The 26,482-nt window shown below is 45.2% G+C and overlaps 1 protein-coding gene across 1 annotated transcript in view; it reads right to left on the bottom strand.

The window, feature by feature from the left end:
• Positions 1-26,482, bottom strand: part of LOC115180921 (regulating synaptic membrane exocytosis protein 2) — a gene marked incomplete in the record, with an annotated part of 190,891 nt that overhangs the window by 38,694 nt on the left and 125,715 nt on the right. The window contains 10 exon segments of the mRNA XM_029743071.1: positions 1,355-1,467; positions 3,243-3,428; positions 7,666-7,794; positions 11,078-11,143; positions 14,246-14,353; positions 14,683-14,821; positions 17,623-17,691; positions 19,528-19,687; positions 20,359-20,530; positions 20,993-21,123. Coding sequence (XP_029598931.1) covers positions 1,355-1,467; positions 3,243-3,428; positions 7,666-7,794; positions 11,078-11,143; positions 14,246-14,353; positions 14,683-14,821; positions 17,623-17,691; positions 19,528-19,687; positions 20,359-20,530; positions 20,993-21,123 — 1,273 coding nt within the window.

Here is a 26,482-nt window from a genome sequence, read left to right as displayed (position 1 = left end):
AAGATGTCATTCTGTCTGTGAGAGCTTCAGTAAGAGAAGTAGGATCACACTGTCTGTACTAGTTCTGACTCCTCATTAAGGAGAGTCTTACAGTACAGGAGGAATTAGAGGAACTCTGCATGCAGCTCAGTTATACCTCTTGTACCAGGCAGAGTTAAGGGCACTATATTATAGCCTTCTCAGACTCAATAAAAACTTTACTACGACTAACAACACTGGTTATGGAATCACACATGTTTAAAACACTAATAGTCTACTGGACCGTATCCACACCACAACCCCCAGCGACACGTCTCACCTGAGCACTCTGAAGTCATAACACCAAACTGAGGACTGTTCAACATAGAACACAAAACAACAGTAGAAGTCATGACAACTGAGGAACATGGAAGCTACGATGCTAGATGACAACACTGACCCAGTGTAGGAGCCAGAAGAAGACTAGGAAGCTAAGCTAGGACACAGGACTGCTAGGTCACACAGTCAGGGAGTGAGAGACAGACAGGGGGTGCTGTGGACCACTGTAGTCAGGGCTGTTCAGTAGGGAGGAAACGTTTTGAAACGCAGTGAAACAGGGAGGTTCTCTCTGAACTTGTCCAATAAGAACGCAGATTCTCATTATCCGTTGTAAAACGTTTTGTTTGGATGTGCTCTACTGAACAGGACCCTGGTCCCTGCCGTTGCAGACAGATTCAGTCGTTCACCTCCTGTGGAAGACCAAACCTACACTCTGTTACAGACCTTCCCAAGGCTCTGTTCCTTCTTCTCCATCGTCTGAGGAAGGAATGGCAAAAAGGAACTGAGTAGATATATTAAAATAAAAAACATCAAATGTTTATGAAGAGACAACATCACCAATATCGCTAACTGACCAAGGATCCAATGCATGTTGTAAACCTTCCACAGGACACCCTGGTTAACATTGACAACATAGAGAGTACTGAGACCATAAGAACACACAACAAACTCACTAAGACAGAAGACACAGCTTAACAATGTTGGTAGAGTCAAGGAATTCTGAGCCAAGCTCTGTCGTTCATGAGCAACAGACCAGAGAGAACCAACAGACAGCAGTATCTGTTAAACTTGCTATGAGCCTTTTCCCACTCAGAGGTTTATGGCACAAAATAAGCAACATCGCAAGCTGCCATACCCAGATAAAGACCAGCAAATAACAAGAAACAACTGCTTCTGTCAAAGAGATGCTTCAATCAAAGTCAAACCTGTTCCTAAGTAAGTGACCATAGTGACCAATGGAGAACAGCCTTGAGGTGTCACCAAACCAAAGCAACCAGAGTGGCAGTGATGCCACTGAGGCCCAGAGCTGGGTATGGAAAATAAGCTGAGAACTTACTTCTGCCCTTGGTCCCTGTGGGTGGAAGCTGTGGTAGTTGCCGACCTCCTCTCCTGTCGGACATGGGGGTACTGGTAGGGCTGGTTTGGGCCGATCCGCTGCGGGGGTTCGCCCTACGGGGGGAGGCACAAAGTGGTACAGCCTGGGTGAGTCAAGGATCAGAGGTCAGGCACAAAGCTGACCTGTGATTGGTTGGAAGGCCCCGGACAAGCAGAAGGACTACATTTCCCAGCGTGCTTTGCTTTGTTATGTAAGAGGAGAGGATGGTTTCAGGCTGGTTGTAGAAACATCAACACATCAAACAAACAAACTACTACTGTCTACTGGGGTTGGTAATGAACCAAACATGGAAAAAAGATTGTATCAAACACATATATATGTCAGTTCACATATATACTGGACATGTTGTGTACAATCATGTCCATGCTCAACCAGGGATGCTGCCATGTTGTTGGATCGGTGAAAGCTGGACACATTACAGATCAATTAACTGATCAATTACCTGATCAATTAACTGATCAATTACCTGATCAATTACCTGGTCAATTACCTGATCAATTAACTGATCAATTAACTGATCAATTACCTGGTCAATTACCTGATCAATTACCTGGTCAATTAACTGATCACGTTAATAACTAACTGCCTTATACTTTCTGTAGTGTATTTTTTTGAAATCTATCGTATTGAACGTATTCTCAACAGATATTCTTATGTCCCATAAGACTTGTACTATGTTTTTACAGCATCTGCCAGTTGAGCATGTGTGTCTGCTAAACACATCTGTACTCAAAAGGGGTTCTGAGAATATGTTTTGAAGTCAGGCTATGTAGAAGCATCAATTTAATACTGTAGCTTGAATGAATACTTAATTTGATAAACATTAATGACTAAAAGGTATTGCCTGAAAATGTCTAGTATTGAGGAATACTGGTATCTTAACCATACTCTAATTAAAAGCACATAACAGATGATCAAGCTCATTTGTAATTGGTAGGTTGCTGACTGATTTGAATAAATTCTACATATCTGGTGTAGGCCAAAGCAGGGTATATGGGTTCCTTCTAATTCATGTCAGCACCTACCAGTTGGTGAACTCTAAAGCGCATCAAAACAATGACATTTGGCACATGACATGCTAGAAATAATGTAGCATCAGTTTTGCAACAAAGGTGATGAATCGCATGTTTCACTCGACCCATCAAGCTGCAAGGAAAGAGTGAGGACAGCGTTCGTTGGGTGTTCGTTCAATGTGGACCAATGTGGACCAATGCGGACCAATGTGGACCAATGCATCATGCGATCTGACGGTCTACAAAAGATTGAAAAAAAAAAACTGGAATAAAAAATGTAATTACAGGATAATAACAGGTAATGTTAGTAAAGAAAGAAAAGCACAATGGTGATCCAGCACTACTATACTATAGTCAAAGTACTGTATAAGTAGTGTGTTCCAAAAACAAAAAGAGTTACTATCTAGTCTACTACCAGTCTGGGATGGGGAAGAAAATGCAGCAGCATTCGTTGCTTTAGGAGGGGGGTGGGGGGGCGGAGTAAATGATAAAGTGGTGAGCTGGCTGGATGCTGATTGGATGCTGGGTGGGTGGTGGGGGGTTGGTGGTTGGTTGCAGTGAGACAGGCAGAGAGAGGGGTGGGTGCTGGTTGTTGGTTACTCTTTGGATTGGTGGGGCAGTAGCTATGCAGTGGAGGCTGGTGGGAGGAGAAATCGGAGGATGGGCTCATTGTAACGGCAGAAATGGAAAAGTATGAAACACATCAAACGCATGTTTTTGATTCCAATCCATGAATTCCATTCCAGCCATTCCAATGAGCCCATCGTCTGATTTCAAGTGACGCCAGCCTCCTGTAGATGTGTCTGTCTGGTCACCTCGTTAAGGCAGGTGAGGGAGGGGCGGAGCGTCCGGAGGGTAAAGACGGCATGGACCTCATGAGGGCGGAGTCGGGCCGCTCCGTGGACCGCGAGCGGGAGGTGGTGGTGCGCTCTAGCGCGGGACGCTGGTCAGCTGACCTGGACCTGCTGTGATACACATGCCTATCAACGGCTCCAAGGTTCCTGCAACACGTTATTGACAGAAGGGAAGGAAGCTGCTGCTGATGATCAGGTGACATGATACAGCAGAGTGATGCATGGACTGGGCCCCTGGGCTGGGCCCCATGGGGCCCTGCTGGCACCTACAGTAGATTAGGAACAGGGCATAGCAGGTGTGACAGGGAGGGACAGGGACAGGCAGGGGATAATGTGTCCTCATCTGTGGTAGGTGACTGAGTGAGTGGGTGGGAGGCCCTTTGGAATCTGTCTGTGAGTGAAAGACACTGGGTGAGATGTGAGAGAATAGTGGATTAGCATGTGTTTGTTGGTTTCCATTCAGCCCACTAGCTTACTATACTCCTGCAAGGTACATGCCGAAAGCTGTCTCCGCCCTGCCATTGTAAAATGTAACTGAAATCTAGTTAGAAAAAGACAAAGAAAATATATTTTTGGTACTTTTGAGTAGTTTGGAAATAAAATGCATTTCACATACGTACACCGTGTACACAAGAAAATCTACACAGTATCATTATGTACAATAAAAACATGAATATTCTGTTGTTTTGTATCGTGTTGTTCCATACGCGTCTTCATAGGCAGTAAGTGTCATTACCTCTCAATAGCAGGTGTATATCTGAAAATCAGGTCACAGCAGTTAGACATATCATTGTCATTGCAAATGCTCATGAAGAAAAAGACCTTATTTTGACCAGATGTGGATTATCCTCTGACATGAGCAGCATTTGCAAAGCCAAAAACAAACACCAAACACTGAGGACACGGTGGCAGCACAGTAAAATAGTGAAATGTTAGAGTGAAAAGTTGTCCAACAGACGCTATGCTTCCTGCTTCCTGTTGTAAAGCTGCCAATTGCAACAAAGCGGTCACTCCTGATGCTGTAGGCTAGCCAATCGCAACACAGTATTCGGGTTACTCCTGTTCTACACCAGCCAATCGCAATACAGCGGTCACTCCAGTTGTAACCCAGCCAATCGCAACACAGCCACTTCATCAGCCAGTGAACGACCTTACGTTGCCTGAGACTTTAACGATGGTAACCATCATCATTCATGGTCTCCCATCCTCAGGTCGTTATGTCCAGGGACTGATGGTTTGAACAGTAAAGGAGATGTCGCAATCTAACGACTTGTTACTTACTAGAGGTGTGTTGTGATGGATAATGTAGTTCACCATAGCTCTCTCTCTCTCTCTCTACCGTTCAGGATATTCCCCTGGGATTTCAACCCGGCCAAAATATTAACTCAAACAGCCCAATTCTGGTGTGGTTAGTATATACTCAGATAATACTTTGCACACCTTTATTGCACAGTAGAAACATTAAAACTCTAGTTAGATGGACTACAGCACCGGTGCTACTGTAACATGTACACTGTTATTGTCTACCACTGCACTCCTCCTGTTAAAACTATACATCTACTGAAGTATCTACAATATGAGGTCCCACTCAATATAGACTTGCTATCTCAACCCTATGGGCACTGGTCAAAAGTAGTCCACTATAAAGGGAATAGGATGCCATTCGGGACACAGTCAAATACTTTAGTCTAGTTCTACAGCCAACAGTGTGAGAAGCATGGCGTCTATCCAAGGTCACTGTCTAGATCTACTGTACTGGCAGGGACCTGTTCTCAGGGGCCGCAGCGACTCACCCGGGGCTCTGAGCCTCTCCCTCTCTGTCTCTCCCTCTCTGACTCTCCCTCCCCGTCTCTCTGACTCTCCATCCCCGTCTCTCTGACTCTCCCTCTGTCTCTCTCCCTCCCCGTCTCTCTGACACTCCCTCCCCGTTTCTCTGACTCTCCATCCGTCTCTCTGACTCTCCCTCCCCGTCTCTCTGACTCTCCCTCCCCGTCTCTCTGACTCTCCCTCCCGTCTCTCTGACTCTCCCTCCGTCTCTCTGACTCTCCCTCCGTCTCTCTGACTCTCCCTCCCCGTCTCTCTAACTCTCCCTCCCCGTCTCTCTGACTCTCCCTCCCCGTCTCTCTGACTCTCCCTCCCCGTCTCTCTGACTCTCCCTCCCCGTCTCTCTGACTCTCCCTCCCCGTCTCTCTGACTCTCCCTCCCCGTCTCTCTGACTCTCCCTCCCCGTCTCTCTGACTCTCCCTCCCCGTCTCTCTGACTCTCCCTCCGTCTCTCTAACTCTCCCTCCCCGTCTCTCTGACTCTCCCTCCCCGTCTCTCTGACTCTCCCTCCCCGTCTCTCTGACTCTCCCTCCCCGTCTCTCTGACTCTCCCTCCGTCTCTCTGACTCTCCCTCCGTCTCTCTGACTCTCCCTCCCCGTCTCTCTGACTCTCTCTCCCCGTCTCTCTGACTCTCCGTCCGTCTCTCTGACTCTCCGTCCCCGTCTCTCTGACTCTCCCTCCCCGTCTCTCTGACTCTCCCTCCCCGTCTCTCTGCCTCTCCCTCCCCGTCTCTCTGACTCTCCCTCCCCGTCTCTCTGACTCTCCCTCCCCGTCTCTCTGACTCTCCCTCCCCGTCTCTCTGACTCTCCCTCCCCGTCTCTCTGACTCTCCCTCCCCGTCTCTCTGACTCTCCCTCCCCGTCTCTCTGACTCTCCCTCCCCGTCTCTCTGACTCTCCCTCCCCGTCTCTCTGACTCTCCCTCCCCGTCTCTCTGACTCTCCCTCCCCGTCTCTCTGACTCTCCCTCCCCGTCTCTCTGACTCTCCCTCCCCGTCTCTCTGACTCTCCCTCCCCGTCTCTCTGACTCTCCCTCCCAGTCTCTCTGACTCTCCCTCCGTCTCTCTGACTCTCCATCCGTCTCTCTGATTCTCCATCCATCTCTCTCCCTCTGTCTCTCGCCTAATCGTTCTGGCTATAGCAGAAAGAGAAGGCACACAGTTGGAATGGGAGTGGAAGGGACATCTATTCTCCTCTCCTCTGTGACTGTGTTACTGCCATGGGACGTGAGAACCATTCATCTCCCTGCCAATCTACAGACAGTCAGAGAGAGTGAAACTATCTGGGCCGCGGCCTCGCTCAGGGAAACTTTGTGACACTTTAATAAAGTCAGTTGCGCTGCCTCAGTTCTGACGACTCATCGTTTTTTTTCTCCTGGAGAGAAAATGCACGGCGTGTGGTTTTTGACTGACAGCCAGATGGCAGCGATGGGAGCCCAGGAGGAGCTATTTGCAGCATTTCTCCAGGGGGGTGCTGAGAGTGTGACGTTGTGTTCCAAATGACACCCTATTCCCTATTTAGTGCACTACATTTTACCAGGGCCCATAGGACTCTGGTCAAAAGTAGTGCATTATATAAGGACTAGGGAGTCATTTGGGAGTGCTCGGCCCAGCCCGCTGAACTGGCACATCACAACATTGGGCCTGGAACACGCACCTGGGGGGTACCTGAGCCTGAACCTAGGCCATCATAGGGCTGGCACATCCTGGGCATGGGGCAATGCTGAGCTTCCCATACTTAGCACTCTTAGCATAGAGAAAGTCAGTCAGGTCCAGGACAGAAGAGAAACAGACAGACTCTCTGAGAGTCAGCATGGAGAAATGGCTAGGCACAGTTCTCCTTCTTCAGATGATAAAAATATCCTTCACTCATGTGGTACTGACCTGTCAGCCATATGGGCCTTCATCAGAATGAAAACGGCATGGTTTGAAGACAGACAGACATAGAGGGCCAGATCAAATCAAACTGCAGACATACAGTTATCCGCTGTTAATATTAATCCAGGCCATCCAAGATGGCGGAGGTAATGTTAGAGAGACAACCATGCATTAATAAAGGAAAGGTAAACATCCCATTACCACCAGCAGCATCAAAAGGCCATGTGTCCTTTTGTTCAATGCCACCCTTAAACAGTATTACCTGCAGAGCTGAGCATCAGAGCTACCAATGACCAGCCAGATTACCCAGATACAAACAGGACACCACTGATCACAAACACAACTTGTCATCTTACCACTGATGGTAGACTAGTAGGAATGACAACAAAACAGCAACAGAGTACGATACATGTGTCACAACCGATGTCGAGACACGAGAGCTCGCAGCAGCCTCAATATTACACAGTCATTGGAGGCAGTTGTGTGGTTTATGGGTCTAGTACACAACTTGAGCAGAGCTGTGATGACATGCTCCAGAACCAGATATCACCCAGGATATCACGTGGGGTTCATCACCTTTTACAATCACATAGAACATGTTTTAATGTCATACAGACGACTACAGAGAAAAAGACCCACAAAATGGCTGACTGTGGAAATATACGTAGAGACACTGTAATGTGAATACCTCTTGTAGTCATAGTCGACGGAAGCAGAGGAGGAGTACGCGCCCTCTGAGTGGGCTCGGGACATCCTAGTGGAGCGCAGTAACCTGACAGCCTCTTCTCGACTGATGTTGGATATGCGGTGGTTGCGGCTGGCGAAAAGAGAGCGGTCAGAGAGAGTCAATGTGTGTTTTAAGAATGCCTTAATACCAGGTTGGTCAGGTGGGACAGAGAGAGAGAGGTCATGAACCTGTGGACGGAACCTGGTTTTCACATGACCCTGGGGACAGTTGGGGACAACTGATGGAACCGCACCAACTCTCTGTAGACTGTAAAGGGGACAGTTGATGGAGGCGCACCAACTCTCTGTAGACTGTAAAGGGGACAGTTGATGGGGGCGCACCAACTCTCTGTAGACTGTAAAGGGGACAGTTGATGGGGGCGCACCAACTCTCTGTAGACTGTAAAGGGGACAGTTGATGGGGGCGCACCAACTCTCTGTAGACTGTAAAGGGGACAGTTGATGGAGGCGCACCAACTCTCTGTAGACTGTAAAGAGGACAGTTGATGGAGGCGCACCAACTCTCTGTACCTCTACTATTCTCTTGTGGTTTGATCCAAACACAACATCCACCTTGACCGCTGTGGATGGGTAGCCACCGTAAGGAGTGTATATCAGATATATAGGATTCATATACTGTCATATACACTGGTACAACACAGGGTGGGCACTGGGCAGGGGGAACTACCTCTGCTGGACAACTCTTCACAAACAGAAAAAAACTACAGGACGCATCCATTTCACAGTATTGACAGGCTAGTTTCTTTGAGGTGTATCCCAAGGTACAATCGAAGATAATAAATAGCTGGCTATGTATTTGTCTACCAATAAAAATACGTAATCAATGATGAAACTGTGGCAAATGTATGAAAAGTATGTGGAGAGAGGATATGTACAGTCGTGGCCAAAAGTTTTGAGAATTACACAAATATTAATTTCCACAAAGTTTGCTGCTTCAGTGTCCTTAGATATTTTTGTCAGATGTTACTATGGAATACTGAAGTATATTTACAAGCATTTCATAAGTGCCAAAGGCTTTTATTGCCAATTACATGAAGTTGATGCAAAGAGTCAATATTTGCAGTGTTGACCCTTCTTTTTCAAGACCTCTGCAATCCGCCCTGGCATGCTGTCAATTAACTTCTGGGCCACATCCTGACTGATGGCAGCCCATTCTTGCATAATCAATGCTTGGAGTTTGTCAGAATTTGTGGGTTTTGTTTGTCCACCCGCCTCTTGAGGATTGACCACAAGTTCTCAATGGGATTAAGGTCTGGGGAGTTTCCTGGCCAAGGACCCAAAATATCGATGTTTTGTTCCCCGAGCCACTTAGTTATCACTTTTGCCTTATGGCAAGGTGCTCCATCATGCTGGAAAAGGCATTGTTCGTCACCAAACTGTTCCTGGATGGTTGGGAGAAGTTGCTCTCGGAGGATGTGTTGGTACCATTCTTTATTCATGGCTGTGTTCTTAGACAAAATTGTGAGTGAGCCCACTCCCTTGGCTGAGAAGCAACCCCACACATGAATGGTCTCAGGATGCTTTACTGTTGGCATGACACCGGACTGATGGTAGCGCTCACCTTGTCTTCTCCAGACAAGCTTTTTCCGGATGCCCCAAACAATCGGAAAGGGGATTCATCAGAGAAAATGACTTTACCCCAGTCCTCAGCAGTCCAATCCCTGTACCTTTTGCAGAATATCAGTCTGTCCCTGATGTTTTTCCTGGAGAGAAGTGGCTTCTTTGCTGCCCTTCTTGACACCAGGCCATCCTCCAAAAGTCTTCGCCTCACTGTGAGTGCAGATGCACTCACACCTGCCTGCTGCCATTCCTGAGCAAGCTCTGTACTGGTGGTGCCCCGATCCCGCAGCTGAATCAACTTTAGGAGACGGTCCTGGCGCTTTCTGGACTTTCTTGGGCGCCCTGAAGCCTTCTTCACAACAATTGAACCGCTCTCCTTGAAGTTCTTGATGATCCGATAAATGGTTGATTTAGGTGCAATCTTACTGGCAGCAATATCCTTGCCTGTGAAGCCCTTTTTGTGCAAAGCAATGATGACGGCACGTGTTTCCTTGCAGGTAACCATGGTTGACAGAGGAAGAACAATGATTCCAAGCACCACCCTCCTTTTGAAGCTTCCAGTCTGTTATTCGAACTCAATCAGCATGACAGAGTGATCTCCAGCTTTGTCCTCATCAACACTCACACCTGTGTTAACGAGAGAATCACTGACATGATGTCAGCTAGTCCTTTTGTGGCTGGGCTGAAATGCAGTGGAAATGTTTTTTGGGGATTCAGTTCATTTGCATGGCAAAGAGGGACTTTGCAATTAATTGCAATTCATCTGATCACTCTTCATAACATTCTGGAGTATATGCAAATTGCCATCATACAAATTGAGGCAGCAGACTTTGTGAAAATTAATATTTGTGTCATTCTCAAAACTTTTCACCACGACTGTATATGTGTTTATGAAGCCGAAATGAGGAGTGACTGAGTGGAGGAGTGATCCCGATACTGTATGGATGAAGTGTATACCTTTTTGGCTCCATATAGAATCCTCTGGGGAAAGGGTTCTACCTGGAAACAAAAATTGTTCTACCTGGAACCTTAAAAGGTTGTACCTGGAACCAAAAAGGGTTCTTCAAAGGGTTCTCCTGTGGGGACAGCCGAAAAATCCTTTTAGGTTCTAGATAGCACCTTTTTTTCTAAGAGTCTATGGGCCATAGAGTGGCTCACCTGTTTAATTCTACTGACTACGAAAGGCCACACACTACACTGACACATATACAGTATATTTGTCCGGGAAGGGAGAAATATATACCTGGCTGCCCACACAACACCACACCACCACACATTGTGTCATCAATGGCATTGGCTTGGGATGTGAAGTGGATAGGTTTGTGATGATCATGGTTTAATGTCAATGGCATTGTCTTGGGATGTGAAGTGGATAGGTTTGTGATGATCATGGTTTAATGTCAATGGCATTGTCTTGGGATGTGAAGTGGATAGGTTTGTGATGATCATGGTTTAATGTCAATGGCATTGTCTTGGGATGTGAAGTGGATAGGTTTGTGATGATCATGGTTTAATGGTAATGGCATTGTCTTGGGATGTGAAGTGGATAGGTTTGTGATGATCATGGTTTAATGTCAATGGCATTGTCTTGGGATGTGAAGTGGATAGGTTTGTGATGATCATGGTTTAATGTTAATGGCATTGTCTTGGGATGTGAAGTGGATAGGTTTGTGCGCCATTGACATTAAGCCAACACAGGCTTGAAGCTTGATAGGCCAGCAGCTTCCTACAGACAGACAGGGAGTGGAGGGTGTGATGGAGGGAGGAACATGCACTGTCAGGTAAGAGTCTACCTGGGTTCCTTCTGATGATCATCACTAGGTTGACAGCGTCTGGATCGAGGTAGGGTGAGAAAATGGCTGCGGGACATGAAGGGAGAGAACAGAGACATGGTTGGATGGGGCTGAATGGGGAGGGAGAAGAGGGAGAAAGAGAGAGAGTCACACGGTGAGAGAGAGGGGGAGAGAGAGAGAGAGAGCGAGAAACAGACACGGGAGAGAGACACAGGGAGAGAGAGATAGCGAGAGAGAGACAGGGAGGGAGAGAGAGGGAGCGAGAGAGCGAGAGAGAGAGATAGCGAGAGAGAGACACAGGGAGGGAGAGAGGGAGAGAGAGAGAGAGAGATAGTGAGAGAGAGACACAGGGAGGGAGAGAGGGAGAGAGAGGGAGAGAGATAGCGAGAGAGAGACACAGGGAGGGAGAGAGGGAGAGAGAGGGAGAGAGAGAGACACAGGGCGGGAGAGAGAGAGACACAGTGAGGGAGAGAGGGAGAGAGCGAGGGAGAGAGCGAGGGAGACAGAGAGAGAGAGAGAGAGAGAGAGAGAGAGAGAGAGACAGGGAGGGAGAGAGGGAGAGAGAGGGAGAGAGAGGGAGAGAGAGGGAGAGAGAGGGAGACACACAGGGCGGGAGAGAGAGAGACACAGTGAGGGAGAGAGGGAGAGAGCGAGGGAGAGAGAGAGAGAGAGAGAGAGAGAGGGCGGTACAGTGTTGGAGGAGTACAGCCATGGAAGAGGAGAGGATATTGGTGCAGTCCTTCCTCAGGTTAGAAAGCCCATTGAGATGGATGATGAGGTGCTCCTAACTTACTGTTTTGTACTGTAACAAACATGCTGCTGCAAACCAACATCAGTCCCAGATTCAAACCAAACCTTGTAAGATACTGAATGTTGTGGGAGTTACTGTATGGGATTCACAATCCAATTCAGGACTAGCCCCCTAACTCTCCAAATGTCTGTACATCCATTTCTGCATTAGTTAATAACTTTACAAAATAAAACGAAAAACAAACAAGTACATAAATATGTGGTTGGATTTCAAAACAAAATAACACATCGGCAATATAAACAACCTCTAAAAAATGTACATTCCCAAAAACAATGAAAGTTTTTGAGAAAGTATTATTATTATTTAGAGGTAGACTGGGTCATTTCCAAATTCCCTATTGTGGCATCCTATTCCCTTTATAGTGCACTACTTTTGACCAGGCCTATAGGGCTCTGGTCAAAAGTAGTGCACTTTATAGGGAATAGGTTGCCATTTGGTATGCACATCATGACTCATTTCCTGTTTCCTAATTTTCAACTGTTTTCAATAAATAACAGCAGTAGTTGATTAAGGGGAAGCTGAAATACAGTCTTAGTGAGCAACTGTCTGTCACACACAATCTAGATAAGTGCATTTCCTGTGTCTGGCCCTGATTTAGGCTGCCTCAGCCATCCTCGCCTCAGAAATATCAAATAAACTTCATTGGATGACGGGAGGAGGTAAGTAAGTAAGGAGAAGAGAGCTGTGCCAAGGCTGAGCTGTATGTCTGAGACGCTGAGCTGGTGTTGGTGCTATAGCGGGACAAACAGTATGACTAGAATGGGAAAGGCCCCTCCGACCACAGCAATTTAACAGTACACTGATGGGTAATGACTTGAGTGGGGTTGTCCATTCTAGAGATTCTATTTCTATAGTCTCAGGTGTGGTGGAGGAAGGAACATCACAACACCACATGGCCCCAGACAAACACAGGATGTGTCACAAATGGCACCCTATTCCCTATATTACACTACTTTTGACCAGGGCTCATAGGGCTCTGGTGAAAAGTAGTACACTCTACAGTGAATGCCATTTGGGATACAGAAAAGGTTCCAGCACAGAGGAACAGTAGAAGAGACGGTGGTGTTATATTTACGCAATAAGGCCCGGGGGGGATGTGGTTATATGGCCAATATACCATGGCTAAGGGCTGTTCTTAAGCACGACACAACATGGAGTGCCTGGACACGGCCCTTAGCCGTGGTATATTGCCAATATATCACAAACCCCCGAGGCACCTTATTGTTATTATAAACTGGTTACCAACGTAATTAGAGCAGTAAAAATACATGTTTTGTCATACCCGTGGTATACAGTTTGATATACCACAGCTGTCAGCCAATCAGCATTCAGGACTCAAACCACCCAGTTTATAATGTACTGTAGTTTAGTTCCCTCTCACAGCTGCTATTAAACTCTATAACTACACTCATTAAAGGGTGATTGGTATGTGTTTGGTTCTATGGTCACTGTAATCTATCTACAGTATATTGACATGTATTTACATTCTAGTCATACGGTGACTATAATCTATCCATATATAATGATCTACTATGTAGTTATATGGCACCCTATTCCCTACATAGTGCACTACCTTTGACCAGAGCCCTATTCTTATCTTTTATTATTTCTTATTGTTGTTGTGTTGTTGAGAAGGAACCTAAGCATTTCATTGGACGGTGTATACCATGCGTACCCCATACGACTAATAAAACTATGGGCCATGTTCAAAAGTAGTACACTTTTATAGGGAATAGGGTGCCATTTGGGATACCGCCATTTTGATTCTAATGAGTCTGAGCACCGGAGTTAATGATCCTCTCAGTATTAATAAGGAAACACGATTTCAACACAAAGAAGAGAAGAGGTTAGTTAAAGATCCACCTAATGCAGGACATCAGAGAAGAGATTTGAGTTCTTGGAAAAGGGACAGGTTGGGGAAAGGGACAGGTTGGGGAAAGGGACAGGTTGGGGAAAGGGACAGGTTGGGGAAAGGGACAGGTTGGGGAAAGGGACAGGTTGGGGAAAGGGACAGGTTGGCTTGTGAGCACTAGGTGAGATATCCGTATAGCAGTTCTAGGTGTGAAAGCATCAGGCAGATTACACAGGTGTATGTTTGTGTAACGGAGGCAGTTCAGTGAAACCGCGCTCATGTGTTTAGTAACCGCGCCTGAGACCTGAACATTTGGGTTAGCTCCCGAGCTAATGCCCAGGCTTTAGCTCAGAGGTCTAACAGTTACACAGTCTTGTGGCTGGCAGACAACCCGGGTTGGAACATTGTCAGTCCCAGTTGGTTGTGTTGTCTGCAGGAGCTGCTGTGTGAGGCTGTGTGAGGCTGTGTTAGGCTGTGTCAAGCTGTGTGAGACAGGGGTATCTACCTGTCAGGTGAGTGGTGGTCATCGGACACACTGCGCCGGTCCACTCTACTGGAGGAGCTGTACTGAGACGAGGCCGGGTCAATGTCATAGCCGGGGTCCAGACTTCTGCTGTATACAACAGAATCACTGGATCACCCCCCTAGTACTGTACAGTCACAGTACAAACTCCCCACAGTGTCCCCTAGTGGCTTGGGGATGCACCTACTCACCTTAATGCAATCACTGTCAGTGTGAATGAGATCCCAGGTTATATGGGTTAAACGTTCTACTACCAAGACAACTATCACAGAGATACCGCTTAAAGGACAACCTCTGATATCAGTTGGGGTTCTCAGATCCCAGTGTGGTGCAGTTTGGCACAAACTGCTTGTTTTTGAGGAAGGGATACAACTTGGGATGCTGGGTTGGACGGAGGACAAGTGAGGTGGGGGAGTTACCTCTGTGGAGGGGGGACGCTGGGAGACCGCGACCGCGCCCGGTTCATGTCTGCCGACCGCGAGCAGTGGTTGGATGACATCGCCTGCTCGGGGACAGACAACGTGGAACTATGGAGGTCCCTGCCGTTCTGCCGGTAGTCTAGAGAGAGAGAGAGAGAGAGAGAGAGAGAGAGAGAGATACAGAGAAACAGAGATACAGAGAGAGAAACAGAGATACAGAGAGAGAAACAGAGATACAGAGATACAGAGATACAGAGATACAGAGATACAGAGAGAGAAACAGAGATACAGAGAGAGAAACAGAGATACAGAGATACAGAGATACAGAGAGAGAAACAGAGATACAGAGATACAGAGATACAGAGATACAGAGAGAAAAACAGAGATACAGAGATACAGAGATACAGAGAGAGAAACAGAGATACAGAGATACAGAGAGAGAAACAGAGATACAGAGATACAGAGATACAGAGAGAGAAACAGAGATACAGAGATACAGAGATACAGAGAGAGAAACAGAGATACAGAGATACAGAGAGAGAAACAGAGATACAGAGAGAGAAACAGAGATACAGAGATACAGAGATACAGAGATACAGAGAGAGAAACAGAGATACAGAGATACAGAGAGAGAAACAGAGATACAGAGAGAGAAACAAAAAGAGAAACAGAGAGAAACAAAAAGAGAAACAGAGAGAAACAAAAAGAGAAACAGAGAGAAACAAAAAGAGAAACAGAGAGAAACAAAAAGAGAAACAGAGATACAGAGAGAAACAGACAGAAAAACAGAGATACAGAAACAGACAGAAAAAGGGAGAGAAACAGAGATACAGAAACAGACAGAAAAAGGGAGAGAAACAAAAAGAGAAACAGAGATACAGAAACAGACAGAAAAAGGGAGAGAAACCGAGATACAAAGAGATACAGAGAGAAACGGAGAGAGACAGAAACAGAGGAAAAAAGAGAGAGAAACAGAGATACAGAGAGAGAGAGTGAAGTCAGAAGTCATTCAGAGACAGACTCATCGTTCTGAGCGCAGCCTCTCTAACCTGGCCCCAGATAGGTGTGTACTGTCTTGTCTAGTTGGCAAGGCAGCACAAATTGATCTGGTAATAGGCTACAACCATTCCTCCCTATTGACCATACACACTGCTGCAAATAACGACCATCCTGTCAATGGCAACATTTATTTTCAGAGGATTCTTTCAAACTTTTCAGAAGTTGCACACAGTGGCATAATGGATGGTGGCTTTCAATTTTCAAAATGCTGAGGCTCTCTATATTCAAATAAATGAGGACTTGGTCTCAACTCAATGTTCATGTGATTCAAGTCATTGCGGTTAACATTTTTGCATTAAACATGAAAATAGCTTTCAAAAAATCAGAAACATTATAATGACTTTTCCCTGCTAGACTGATTCGTCCATCGAACTTGAATGAGTTGATTATTCAATAATAGTCCATGGCCAGGAGGCATGGTTAAGGTCAATGCTTTGCCCCATTAACGTTGATTCATATTCAATAGAGTGTAGAGCACATTAAAATGAGTTAAACGTAACCGTGAATCAAAGGTAGGATTAGGGAGGAAACACAAGACATTATGAAATATGAGAGGAAAAGTTAACCTTCACAGCTACTTTAGTTTGATACTTCTATCAATTATCTCCAAATCCTTCCATTTTCTCTTCCAAATATGTTTGAAAGTGAGTTTGCTGCATTGTGAAACCTGAATTCCTTCATGCAAAAACCTGAATTCCTTCAAATTATGCATAGAAGGGAATCCTGATAACAAAAATATACAGTATTATGTGCATGAATATTATGTTAAAATGATTCACAATCAAGTCTTGCATAACACGACATCATACATATTTACTATAGTGGAAACAGAGAAAGATTAAACCAATTCCAACTGACATCATTACATTTCACTATGTAACCTCTGCAGTCTAGCTAACAGCAGCCCAACACTGGGGTAACTAAGTACCCAGCTCTGCAATCAGCTTGCTTTACGTGCACGACCCAAATGTAATTCATTGGTTCTCTTGACAAGCCTCTTCACACATGACTAGAAACTGTGTGTTAAGCATCAATACTGTGTATAGAGGAGAGAACCTCAGATCTGAATTAACAGGACATTACCAGCAGAGAAGAATGACTGCATTAACCTAGTTAAAACCACCGCAGTGACATCTCAATTCAAAAAACAATCAATCTATTATTCCTGTGAATAGTTATCATCTATTCTCCCGTAGTATAGTATCAGTAGTTTGATATGGAGAAGGTAGGAGGAAAGGGGATTAGCAAAAATCTCTGGGAAACAAGGGTGGAGGAAAGAGGGTGAGGAGAGAGAGAGAAGAGAGAGAGGAGAGGGGTATTCCCACTGAGTGAAGGGATATTATGGGTGTAGTGAGGGAGGAGGCTGTGATGTGAGAGAGGGGTATTCCCACTGAGTGAAGGGATATTATGGGTGTAGTGAGGGAGGAGGCTGTGATGTGAGAGAGGGGTATTCCCACTGAGTGAAGGGATATTATGGGTGTAGTGAGGGAGGAGGCTGTGATGTGAGAGAGGGGGACTGATGAGAATGTTACAGAGGTGGGAGGGTTTCCTCCTCATCTATTACACACACACAGCTGTCTGTGTGCTGCCTGGCCTGCTACAGTTCTCTCTCTCGATGTGCAGCAGCGGCAGGCTGAGACTGGCGTGGGCGCCTACTGCCAGTGTCGAGGAGAGCAGCTAGCTACTGTAGTGCAGAGGGAAGGAGAAGAAACTCACTGCTCCTTGTAGAGCTGCTGCAGTATCTTAGCGAGCTACCTTCTTTAAAAACATCACATCATCCAGTACAATACATTAACATACATACAGCTGTATGTTCATATACTGTTTACCCTGCGTTAGCTGCATCGACGTTATACTGATTACTATTCTGTAGTATCTTACCTGACACTACCCCAACACCGTCTTCACAGTCATAGTCAGAGATCTCACTGTCGCTGATTCTCTGAGATCCTGGAGGAGAGATGGAGAAAGGAGAGAAGAGGAGGATAGAGGTTAGTTTACTCCAGGGTCTGTCCTCTTCCCCTGGTCAGACGATGGCTCTGTGGCCTAGCTGTCACCAGTGTTGTCCAGTTGGTCTAGACCAATGCCCCAGTCCTGGACATAGTCAGGGAAAGCAGCAGACACAGAAATAGAACACTATTTCTTTTGAGAACACTATTAAACAGTATTTCAAAGTCACGTTCTTGCATTGACCATCAGTGACCACACTTCATAACCAACACAGGCAACCAAGACCTACATTTACTCTCCTGAAATGTTCTGGTTTCCCCCACCAACGTGGGAGCTGCCTATTTTAGATATAGTGTGATATAAAGTCTAACTTAAAGAGAACAACTGTAACATATAGTTGGTGTGAGACATGGTGTTGGATGTGATGTAAACAACACTGTGTGGTCCTCTCCATCGAGCCTAATTGGCAATAGCATCCATGTTTTTCACGGTGGTGCTTTGAACTGACATTTCAATCATTCAATGTACATCTGAAGATGGAGTCTGAGAGGTATTCTACCGTCTCCACCGTCTTCAGAAGTACTCCCTCCCTCATCCCGAGTCGTCCCCTCTCTCACTCTGCACTCGGTTGTTTTTCTGACACATTCACTGTTCAGTCAACTTAAATCAACTGGACACTTGGGCTTTTACAGAAATGACAAGTGCTGCATTATGGCAGCCACTCTCTCAGCCTCTCTCTTTCTCTTTCTCTGTCTCTCTCTCTCTCTCTCCCTCCCTCTCGCTACCTCACGTCTCAGATGGGCTGAAACTGTTTTAATGCTCTTGTTTTAGAGCGGTCAGCTCTTTCACCTAACACACACACACACACACACAGATGCACAAAAGGCCTGTAAAAATTGTCCCAGCTGTTGAGTAAAACTCAGTTATCACCGTCAATAATCTCAAACCTTAACATTGGAAATACATGTGCAGGTTACATACATTAGAAATATGTCAAGTCAAGTGCAAATACAAGTTCACACCCAACAGATACAACAGACACAGACACAAGCAGAGGAGAAGAAGAGCAAAAACCAGCACAATTATCATAATGTTTTTCAAAGGGAAAGTGTTGACATTTGGCGGGAGATGAGACAATGCATTGCACTGAGAAAACAAGTGGTCAACATATTCAAATGACAAACAGAGGGGTGGACAGAGCTCTTCTGATAGAGCTCAATCACCAGGATCTAGACTGGGAAACAGAAACCTGCCGGGCCCGAGGCTGACCATGAGGCGGCCATCTTGATTAAGGAATGCGGTGGAGCGGAGAGGGAGCATAGCGAGAATCAAAGGGAATTGTGGGATAGCTAATGGAGGAGTGGAGTGAGAGAACACTTTGGAGGTAGAGAACAGTGCAGTAGGACTGAAGCAGAGGGGAGAGACAGAGTCTTTGTATGAACAGCAACACTGAGTGGAGGGAGAGCTCAGTGGAGAGAGCAGCGTGGAACAACAAGCGGGGGCCGTTACCTGAATTGTACGAATACGGCCCTTTGTCTGTAAGTATCAGGTTGAGTTGAAAGGGATAAGAAAACAAACACCATATGAACATACTAACAGTAATAAATACTTCATAAATCATTCAGGCTTTGGCAGACAGGCAAAGACAGTTGGTAACAGGGCACCTGCCAGCCACCATACTGGCTTTTCAAAATCATCAGACGAACGGTTGGTTCGCCACTCATGTCTCATTTCCTATCCTGAGGTTTGGGGTTCGAACAGGCAGGAGCTTTCCTACACAGTTGTAGTATAGACTAGTATACAGGTTATGGATGTTAGGGCAGAGGGGTAACCTACTCTGTATGGGTAGCCTCCTCGAGGGGCTCTCTCCGTGGAGCTGTCTGCGCTGGGGGTTGGGCGAGGCGCGTGGGAGGGGCATGGAGGACACGTCGTGGGTCTGCAGCTTGTACCAGTGAGGCTCATCATCCAGCAGGGCTGTCTCCAGCTCTATCAGTATCTAAAGGAGAAACACACCAGCGTCACTACACACACACGCACGCACGCACGCACGCACACACACACACACACTCACAGTCCTCAACACACTAGCCACTGCTAACTGGACTCATTCCAGATTCCAGAGCAGATCAAGACCTCCACAGGCATGGCCCAACATAATTTTTTAAATAAGGTTTTCAAGCAATCCGGATTGGAAGATTCTGGATTTCCTGCTTATTCCATCCAACCAGGAGGATTTCTGGAAGACCTGGGAATTCTGGGAAAGTTACCAGAATTCTGCAACCTTATTGGCAGCGAGGACAGAGTATGTGAGTATGTGCTGATGTTACAGTAAGCATCATGGGTCGATGACATCATCCCCCAGTAGCCTGTCATCCTTCCTAAGGAATGTCGGGTTTTATCAAGAGCTTGACCCTATTGGTTGGATTAGTTGAGCTATCAGAGTTACTGTCCTAATCCTGACTGGATTGGTATGTTTGGTATTATATCAGAGACGGATGAGTGCCTGAGTCTGGTTAAGTGGTGGCGCTGCCGACTCTTGTTACAAATACAGCCTCAGCCCCTTATCTCCGTGTCCCTCTGTACCTGTCTTTCTTTCGACCTTCTGACTGTCTCCGTCCATAAAACAATAGAAAACTATAAAGAAAAAAAAGAGATGGATGGGCTTACCTCTCCCAGGAACTCGCTTTCCTCCTCCCTGACCCTGGCCTGGTCCCACAGGGTGATCTCCAACATGCGCTCACGGAACTCCCGCCGGTGCACAGGAGAATACATAAAGGTCTGGTTCCATTTGGGCTCTAAGGATTTCTTTACCGTTTTTGTTCTCCTCTTGCTTTTGTCGCTGGAGGAACAATAATTCAAACTGTTTTTATTTACAACCATGGTAGAAAAGACTCCCGAACAGGTCAACACAGCACAGGACAATGGGATGAGCTGGGGAGGGAGGGAGTCATGTTGGAGCCCTGTTCAACTTCCTATCATTACTTCCATGTGTCTGAGAAGGGGTAGGTCAATGTGATCACATGATGATCTTTGTGACGATAGCAGTTTAAATGCAATGTGACATGTCCCCAAATTCATTTACCAGAAATAAAAAATTATAAGTAAATAAAACCAAAGACATTCTTACCATAAATTCAACATTCAGTGAGACTATCATGCGAGCGCCCAAATCTGTATCAATCAACCAATGGCAACTTTAGGATATTGGAGGATAGGTCTAGCCACTAAGAAATGGCTGTGGATGGAATGAAGTGAAATGCTGCTAGCTCAATCATCCCGCAGTTACTGTCTCTACTCTTACCTTCTGTCAGGGAGGAAGTAGATTTTGACATAAGGGTTCCTGGGGCGGCCATCTTCCCTAGAAGGCAGGTCCTTGGCTCCCAGGATGGTCACTATTAGCTGATGACCCACTTTGTCATACCACAGTTTAACCTATGGATGGGATAGAAAAGGGTCACATGGTCACTGGGCTGCCAGTAGGGAGGGGGGGGCTCTATATCAGGGTGACCTCATAACCCTCCACTTGGAGAGCTACTGGGTGTGCAGGGTTTAGCACCAGCCCTGCTCTATATTAACTAACAAACACACCTGATTCAGTAAATCAAGGTCCTGCATGGTGAGCAGCTGATTAGTAAAATCACTGGATTGTGTTAGATTAGAGCAGGGCTGGAGTTAAAGCCTGCACACCCAGTACCTCTCCTGGAGGAGGGGTGGCCACCCCTGGTTTACATATTAGGCATTAGCAGGTCACATGCTTAGCGGGGGGAGGGGGGGTGATAATAAAAGCATACATGTTTGTTGAGATACGGAAATAAGGAGATGATATGATCATATCAAGAAAAAAAAGTAGCAAAGGTTGAACAATGAGAGCCTAAATTAGCTTAATAGTGTGCACAAAGCAGATATGTACTGTTTGTAGCATGACCTACATCTTACCATGACCTACATCTTACCCTGCGGCTGCACGAGCCACATTTTCTAGGTGTGTTTGAGTGGAAAGGATTATACAGTATGTGTATCTGTATTCATATCTACAGTATCCTGGCTCTTGGTATCTAAACCATTACAACATGAGAATTAAGACCAACATGCTTTGAAATGAACACTTACTGCTTTTGAGTGTGAAATTGTATTTGGAACCATACAACACAATGCAGGCCTCTACGCTGAGCCTTTTTACAAGGAGCACGTGTGCACCTAAGTTGAAAAATGTAGGCACACACAAAGATATTTAGGAGCACAATGAAAAATATTTGAGGTATTAAAGCTAGAATCCTTAATTTTTGTAGGCGTACTAGTGCTCCTAAATTAAAATTCCAGGACGCATAGCAAAATAGGCACCTATGCTAGTAAAATGGCCGCACTGTAGAGCCCTGCAATGCAATGTCAGATACTCAGTGTATAGCTAAAATATACATATAAATCAATCATGCTGTCAGGAGTGACATCAAAGACAATTCACACTTGTCAGAGCAAAGTATGGACATAACAGAGAACACTTAGAAGTAAAAAATGAAAAAGAACATTTACAGAAATATTTGTTTTAAAAACTTTGGGGAAATAATTGTTTCAAGAAAATTAAATGAAATACTAGAGGAAAATCAAGCCTTCTAAGCTCTTGTCCATACTTATGTAGATAATGATGGGAGGAGTCTTAAATCATTGCATTGACTACCATAGTTATTTCTTTATGCATGCAGCAATACAAAGCAACAGCAAGCACTTAATACATACAAGATCAGTCAGGAGATCTGATATTGTCAAACAACATAGGCAGTAGGGGCCTTCAGGTCAAACAGCTTGCACTAGGAAAACTTCCTCAACATTGAAGTCCACTATGGAAAAGATGCACGTGCAATTCTGACCATACTACAGCACTGCCCATATGACTGATGGGATAACCCTTAAGCGACAGATTCACCTTGAAAAGTTGAAATTGAAATTATACCCCTGATGTAATACATTACACTGCCTATATTTCCTGTACAGTTGGCCACATCATTTACATTGACATTATTGCATGGCCTGGTTAAGTAGAGCATAACACCGCTTCTACAGGAGGCTAATAGATCTACCTCCAGGAGCTGAGCCAAGGGTACACTACACACCTATTTATAGACTTCCATTCTCACCCTCTCCTTATCTGACAGATAGGTGATGTATAGCCAACACCTCACACTACCTTTAAATGAGGAAACTAACAGTGCATATCATACCAGAAACCCCTATACAGTATACTGTATATATATTTTGTTCTAAGCTAAGCTGATGCTTGACAAGGACATAATGGGATAAATATATAAATATGATCTTCCAAATAACATGAGTACTCCACACTCCAACTGTAACAAGCTAGCTAGAGTAAGACAACTCCTCAAAAAGGTCCCACAGTAAGATAGACACCTTGCCTGTTTAGTTCAAGTAAAATATTATTTTAAATCTGCTTTAAAATAAGGGACAGTTATCTTAGCCCACTTTTAACTGTAACATGAAACTTACGGCCATTCATAAATGTAAACATAAATATTTCCCAAACGTTGTGTTCATGATTAGCAGTTGTTGACCGCTGTTGCTTTGGCAACCTATTCAGGCCCTAAGGGAGTCAAGCCAATGAAGACGAGGGTCCAGTCTAGTTTCATGTTCCACAGAACAAATAAGCTCATTTATTTGTACCACAAAATGTAATAGTTTTACTAAAACATTTAAGGAGACACCCTCCTTTAATTGCCAATGTGGAGCACTGTTGTAGCTGACTAGGTACAAAAGTCCCATGACAGCTAACATGTTAAGATGGCTGACGTTTTACATGCCCGTAACCAATTGTGCTATTTCTTTGCGATGTTTGTAACTTATTTAACTTACAATGTCAAGAAAAAGTATGTGAACCTTTTAGAATTACCTGGATTTCTGCATAAATTGGTCATACAATTTGATCTGATCTTCATCTAAGTCACAACAATAGACAAACACAGTCTGCTTAAACTAATAACACACAAACAATTATATATTTTCATGTCTTTATTGATCACACCGTGTAAACATTCACAGTGCAGGGTGGGAAAAGTATGTGAACCCTTGGATTTAATAACAGGTTGACCTTCCTTCGGCAGCAATAACCTCAACCAAACGTTTTCTGTAGTTGAGGATCAAACCTGCACAACGGCCAGGAGGAATTTTGGACCATTCATCTTTACAAAACTGTTTTAGTTGAGCAATGTTCTTGGGATGTCTGGTGTGAACTGGTCTCTTGAGGTCATGCCACAGCATTTTAAATCAGGTTGATGTCAGGACTCTGACTGGGCCACTCCAGAAGGCGTATGTTCTTCTGTTGAAGCCATTCTGTTGTTGATTTACTGTTGCATCACCCAACTTCTGTTGCGCTTCAATTGGCGGACAGATAGCCTTATTCTCCTGCAAAATGTCTTGATGAACTAGGGAATTCATTTTTTTGTCGATGATAGCAAGCTGTCCAGGCCATGAGGCAGCAAAGCAGCCCCAAACCATGATGCTCCCCCCACCATACTTTACAGTTGGGATGAGGTTTTGATGTTGGTGTGCTGTGCCTTTTTCTCCACACATAGTGTTGGTGTGTCACTTCCAAACAACTCAACTTTAGTTTAATCTGTCCACAGAATATTTTGCCAGAAGCGCTGTGGAACATCCAGGTGCTCTTTTGCAAACTTCAGATGTGCAGTGGCTTTTTCCGTGGTGTCCTCCCATGAACCCCATTCTTGCTTAGTGTTTTACGTATCGTAGACTCATCAACAGAGATGTAAGCACGTTCCAGAGATTTCTGCAAGTCTTTAGCTGACACTCTAGGATTCTTCTTAACCTCATTGAGCATTCTGCGCTGTGCTCTTGCAGTCATCTTTGCAGGACGGCCACTCCTAGGGAGAGTAGCAACAGTGCTGAACTTTATCCATTTATAGACAATATGTCTTACCGTGGACTGATGAACATCAAGGTTTTAAAATATACTTTTGTAACCCTTTCCAGCTTTATGCAAGTCAACATCTCTTAATCTTAGGTGTTCTGAGATCTCTGTGTTCGAGGCATGGTTCACATCAGGAACTGCTTCTTGTGAATAGTAAACTCACATTTTCCGAGTGTTTTTTTATAGGGCAAGACAGCTCTAACCAACATCTCCAATCTCGTCTCATTGATTGGACTCCAGGTTAGCTGACTCCTGACTCCAATTAACTTTTGTAAAAGTCATTAGCCTAGGGGTTCAAATACTTTTTCCAACCTACACTGTGAATGTTTAAATTATGTATTCAATATAGACAAGAAAAATATAATAATTTGTGTGTTACTAGTTTAAGCACAGTGTGTTTGTCTATTGTTGTGACTAAGATGAAGATCAGATCAAATCTTATGACTAATTTATGCAGAAATCCAGGTAATTCCAAAGGGTTCACATACTTTTTCTTGCCACTGTATTTTGTGTATAATGTTGCTGCTACAGTCTCTTATGACCGAAAATAACTTCTGGACATCAGAACTGGGATTACTCACCACAAACTGGAAGAAGCTTTTTCCTTTAACGAGTCTGATGAGAAAGATATACTGCTCTCCCGGGAACAGGCCCAGATCCCCGTCATTTGCATGAAGAAAAGACGGAGGAAGAGGACGCAGATTGGGCTGCCTTTTGAGAATCCGTAGGCGAGCGAGTAAACTCCCACTTACATCAAAATTGATGACCTACAATTACGATTATCCTACCAAAGGAACATTAAGAACTGTAATATCCTATGTTTCACAGAATCGTGGCTGAACAACGACACGGATAATATAGAGCTGGAGGGATTTTCCAGAACAGATTAGCTACGTCTGGTAAAATGAGGGGGGGGGGTGTGTCTTTTTGTCAATAACAGCTGGTGTGCGATGTTTAATATTAAAGAAGTCTTGAGGTATTGCTCGCCTGAGGTAGAGTACCTTATGGTAAGTTGTAGACCACACTATCTACCAAGAGAGTTCTCATCTATATTAATTGTAGCCGTCTATTTACCACCACAGACCGATGCTGGCACTAAGACCACACTCAACCAACTCTATAAGGCCATAAGCAAACAAGAAAATGCTCACCCAGAAGCGGCGCTCCTAGTGGCCGGGGACTTTAATGCAGGCAAACTTAAATCAGTTTTACCAAATTTTTACCAGCATGTCACATTGAAAACTATTACGGACTACAAAGGGAAACCCAGACACAAGCTGCCCAGTGACGCGAGCCTACCAGATGAGCTAAATGCCTTTTATGCTCGCTTCGAGGCAACCAACACTGAAGCATGCATGAGAGCACCAGCTATTCTGGATGACTGTGTGATAACGCTCTCGGTAGCCGATGTGACCAGGACGTGTACTCAAAAGCATGCACGGACCAACTGACATGTGACTTCACTGACATTTTCAACCTCTCCCTGACTGAGTCTGTAATACCTACATGTTTCAAGCAGACCAGTCTCTGTGCCCAAGGAAGTGGAGGTAACCTGCCTAAACGATTACCGCCCCGTAGCACTCACGTCGGTAGCCATGAAGTGCTTTGAAAGGCTAGTCATGGCTCACGTCAACAGCATCCTCCCGGATACCCTAGATCCACTCCAATTCGCATACCGTCTCAACAGATCCACAGTTGACGCAATCTCAATCGCACTCCACACTGCCCTTTCTCACCTGGACAAAAGGAACACCTATGTCAGAATGCTGTTCATTGACTAGAGCTCAGCGTTCAACACCATAGTGCCCATGATGCTCATCACTAAGCTAAGGACCCTGGGACTAAATACCCCCCTCT

The sequence above is a fragment of the Salmo trutta genome, chromosome 3 (genome assembly GCF_901001165.1).
Source record: "Salmo trutta chromosome 3, fSalTru1.1, whole genome shotgun sequence".
NCBI classification, from domain to species: Eukaryota; Metazoa; Chordata; class Actinopteri; order Salmoniformes; family Salmonidae; genus Salmo; species Salmo trutta.
Note: the sequence above shows the minus strand (reverse complement) of the source record. Positions and strands in the feature narration are given on the sequence as shown.